General features: G+C 43.7%; 1 protein-coding gene across 1 annotated transcript in view; it reads right to left on the bottom strand.

The window, feature by feature from the left end:
• sh2d3ca (SH2 domain containing 3Ca) overlaps window positions 1-5,000 on the bottom strand; it is a 52,004-nt gene that overhangs the window by 44,560 nt on the left and 2,444 nt on the right. The window contains exon 4 of the mRNA XM_084486424.1: window positions 1,537-1,576. Coding sequence (XP_084342550.1) covers window positions 1,537-1,576 — 40 coding nt within the window. The remainder of the gene's footprint in view (window positions 1-1,536; window positions 1,577-5,000) is intronic.

The following is a 5,000-nucleotide window of genomic DNA, read 5'->3' on the forward strand; positions in this document are numbered from 1 at the left end:
TCAACCTTCATCATGAAGAAAGTTTCCTGAAAACCTATTACTATCAGGTTGATTAAGGATTATGTAAAACTTTGCTACCCGTAATAAAATAAAAGACTGTAAGATGATGAAGACAGATAATAATGATGAACACACTAGGGATTGCTGTTGAATTTCACTGGAACTATAATCCAGTGTCCTTTCCATTCTTCTTCAGTTCATTCTTTCTGTTCACCCCAAGGTCACCAACACACTTCCACTGTGATAGTCACCGAGAGCCCATTAACTTCCTTTGTCTCCACCTATTGGCCACAGCAGGAAATGCATGCTGGCGACATGGCACTGACAGCAGCGCCGCTTTATCTGAGATTAAATTAAGCGAGTGGCACCCTGAATTAGACACAATGCGGGCTGAGCGAGCTAAAATTGGCCTAATTGTGGAAGTCCAAAGCCCTGCAATCTCCCATAATTACATTTGATCGTTCGCGTCAAGAGGCTAACTTAATATCACTGCAAGGAGGAGACTTAATGCAAACAGATGCACCTCCCCTGGGATGGGATATAGGTCTGGTATTACGGTAAGATACTGCTACAGAAGCACCCCGTGAGATGTGAGGCTGTATAGGTCTGGTATTACGGTAACATAGTGCTAGCTACACCACCCTGTGAGGTTATAGGTCTGGTATTACGGTAACATAGTGCTACACCACCCTGTGAGGTTATAGGTCTGGTATTACGGTAACATAGTGCTACACCACCCTGGGGTGTGAGGCTATAGGTATTACGGTAATATAATGCTACACCACCCAGTGATGTGAGGCTATAGGGCTGGTATTATGGTAACATAGTGCTACACCACCCTGTGAGGCTATAGGGCTGGTATTACGGTAATATAGCGCTACACCACCCTTGGATTTGAGGCTATAGGTCTGGTATTATGGGGGGTACAGTTGTGAAATACATATGAGTGAAAGGAAGAAAGAAAGAAGAAAAAAGAAAGAAAGGAAGAAAGAAGGAGGGAAGTGAAGTGAAATGTAGAATTGTGTTTGTTTGTTTGTTTGTTCATTTGAATGCTTTACAATAATACATGTTTTGTGTTCCTTCAGGGTTGGTGGCCTACTTATGTTGGAGAAAGAGGGAAGGATTATTCCTCAGATTCACCCACAAGAGGAGTTGGCTCCAACAACCTGAAAGCCGATTGTTAGTTTCCACTGTTCAGGATTTAATTGTGCGCTAAAATGTGCTAATCAGTGTTTAGCAACTCATTTGGTTACTTTAGCTCACAAGTCGTGTCATCATTTCCCTCTGTGGTTATTGACTAACACATTTAGTCAATAACTAAGTCGTTGCTTATTCATTCACTTAAGTAACTTACCCAGCGACACTGCTCAAATACTCTGGTGGCATTAGGAATAATCCATAAAAAGCTTTTCTAGACCAACAGGCTTTTCTCTCCAGACATCCACAGTCCACACGTCGCCAGGCTGGCATCATGGGGGATTGTGCAGGGGGGCGCCCGGACAAATACAAGACAAGGGGAAGGCAGACGAGCCCTACCTGGACGTATTCACCCTGGGGATCAGACGCATCCGTGTGGCTGAAAGATAAAGAGCAGAAGAGAATGAGCCGAGATGGAACAATGGAGGACATCGACGCAGAATGCATAGACGGGTGCCAACAGTCAGACAGACAAAGACATGTTTTATCTACAGCATATCTGAACTGCACATCATTAAGTGCATCTTCTAAAACAGGCTTTTACTGGATTAGTTTAAGTGGCTTCCTCTTGGAGTGTGTGCATGCATGCGTGTGTGTGTGTGTGTGTGTGTGTGTGTGTGTGTGTGTTCATGTGTGTACACGCAACTGGGGCCTAGTGAGCACGCCAAAGCACAAAGAAAACATGCCATGAACATGAAACATGAACATGACTTTCCCATGAAAATGTTATTTCTGTCATTTCTCAAGGCTGTGACGTTTAACATCCCCTTAAGAGGGCACGGATGAAATAATTCAGGACAAAACAGCACTGGAAAGACTCTGGATTTAAAGACAAATTAAAAGTGGCAAAGTTGGCCTCTCAAATCTCCTGGGCCCCATAACACTAAGTAAGACACATTTACTCTGACATCAGCAGAGCCCTATCATATGACCTGATAGAGGGAGCAAGACACCAAGGAGAGGGAGAGAGAGAGGGAGGGAGAGAGAGAGAAAGGGATATAGAGGGAGAGAGACAGAGAGAGAGAGAGAAGATAAGAAAAGTAAAGAGAGTAGATAGAGAGTGGCAAAGAGTGATGTAGAGAGAGACAGGAAAGAGAGAGAAAGGGAGAGAGGTAACGAAGGAGAGAGAGAGGCTAAGAGATGAGAGCCGAAGAGAGACAGAAAGGGAGGGAGATAAAGGAGGAGAGACTGGGAGAAGAGAGAATAATAGAGAGAGAGAGAGAGAGAGAGCGATAAAGAAGGAGAGAGGTCAGTTCCCACAGTGGAGCTGAAGCAGGGGGTCTGGGGGGGGGGGGGGGTAAGCTACATTAGACACACGGTCACAGCGGGGCCGGATCAGAAGGGCCCCGTCCTCAGGCTGGCCAGGGGAATGTTAATGGCCCCCCTGCTAAAGCCGCTCCATATATTATCTGTCCAGCGCCAAGTTTCTGCTGCCCGTTGTGACTGTACTATACTATGATACATGGTCCATACATTAAAGGATGGGTCTGTGGTTAACAGGGCCTCACTCTCCGTCTGATCCTCTTCCAGCGTCATTTATCATAACTACATGGTTTATAACATGACTCTAACCTGTAATGTATAATGTAACATGGTTAATAACATGACTCTAACCTGTAATGTATAATGTAACATGGTTTATAACATGGCTCTAACCTGTAATGTATAATGTAACATGGTTTATAACATGACTTTAACCAGTAATTTAACATTTAACTACATGGTTTATAACATGACGGTAACCTGTAATGAATTATGTTACTTAAAATGTATTTTATGACGTTATGACTCTTTGTACTTCAGGAGTATAGTGGTTCCATTGGGTCTGGTATTTTCGCTCCTCAGCTTTCATTTTCAATTTCGTCTCCAGCTAGAAAGTGTATCTTTTTTGTTTTTTAAATATTATATTTCACTTTCCATCTGCAAGGCGTGAAACAGGCAAGGTCAAGACAGACATAGAGCGGTGACAGGCGAGGACAGGTGGTTTGCATCGTGGGCCAAGAAATAACGATTAACATACTCCAGTCGTGGGAAACTATTGAATGTAGTTTTCAACACAAAGTAAGAATATCAATACTATCAGTCGGCTATTCATTAATACCAACCCTGTTCTATGTGATCTCTGGATGAACTGTAATTTAAACTATTGAATGGGCTATATGGATTAAAGTACACGCATTGCACAAATGTAAGGCAATGAGAAACCTGCATCAAGGCTATTTCTTACTTTGCTTTGCCAGTGATGACTGACTAAGGAGCAATAACTGATCAAATACAGACTTTAAAAACCAGAATGTGAGTGAGGTCATTCAGACACAGGGGAATACAAGAATTCGCTCTCAGCTCGAGATAAGACAGCGATATGGACCGAAAGAAAATAAAACCAAATAAAAAAAAGACTGAGTAAGAGAGAATGAGGAAATAGCAAGACAGGGCTGGAGGATAAGTCTGAATTGTACACCCCATTCCCACGGTCCAAATGGAGGAAATAACGGGTAGCCTATTATACACAGAGCTGACATACAAGTATTCACAATGTGCACGCGCACACACACATACACACACACACGGGCGCAAACACACACACAGAGACACATGCACGCACACACACACACACGCACACACACACACACACACACACACACACACACACACACACACACACACACACACACACATGTACACACACGCACAGGCGCAAATACACACACACACACACACACACAGATACACATGCACACACACACACGCACACGCGCACGCACACACACACACACACACACACACACACACGTCCGCACACACACACACGCACACACAAGCACACACACTTACACACACGTCCGCACGCAAGCCGTGGTAAGTAAATTCCAGTGCAACACAAGACATTATCTCACCACTCTGCCATTCACTATAACGACAATAGAAGGAGACATAAACAGGCAAATGAAAGACGGAGCGAGTAATTACAGGATGCCATAGGTCTATGCTCCTGACAATACTGACACGGTTGACATTTCAATAACAGCATTCATTGGCAAACAGGCGGAACGTAAGCCGATGTGGGTATTGTGTGTGTCACAACGAATTCACACTAAAGGTGCGATACCGCCGTGGCTGCTCACACTGCAGTGTGTGATCAATAGGAAAAATCGACCTTACTCCCTGAGTTCACGAAAGTTAAAAAAAACCAAACCATTATTTCGTCACCTTCTTAAACCCGTCACCCGCGGGAAATGTTGTGAATCGCAAGGTAAGCAAACTTCACAACTTTGGAAATCCCTGCAGGCCTCAGACAAAATGCGCCCCCCCTGTCGTCGTCTAAGGTCATTTTGCAGACGTATCATTTCAGCACTGATTATTGATCATAGCCATTGAATAGGTGCGTGTATTTATGCAATCTCACATTGCTTATAAGCAATTAACCATCAAAACGACAGCCAGAATCCTCACTTAATAGAATCAACACATAGGCCTATTGCATTTGCTTCTTTCCATTGTGTGTGACGTGTATCCTATTCTGTCGTTTTTGAAAATTGAATCCAGGTCCATTTAGTATGACATTAAATTTCTTCTATAAATATATATAGCCTATACCCGTCACCCCACTCACACCCTATAGCGTTTTATTTGATCCAATAGGATATGATTTTAGACCAGACTGAGAGAGGATTCTGAATTGCAGCGTTATCCCGGTCTGCCGCGCTGCCAATATCCAATCTCTTTCTACCTAGGTGCTGTGTGCGCCAGTCCACAGGGCCCGGAGCGAGCACAACGCAGAGAAATTATGGAGATTACATACA

The sequence above is a fragment of the Micromesistius poutassou genome (assembly GCF_964030765.1).
Source record: "Micromesistius poutassou genome assembly, chromosome: 22".
Classification (NCBI taxonomy): domain Eukaryota; kingdom Metazoa; phylum Chordata; class Actinopteri; order Gadiformes; family Gadidae; genus Micromesistius; species Micromesistius poutassou.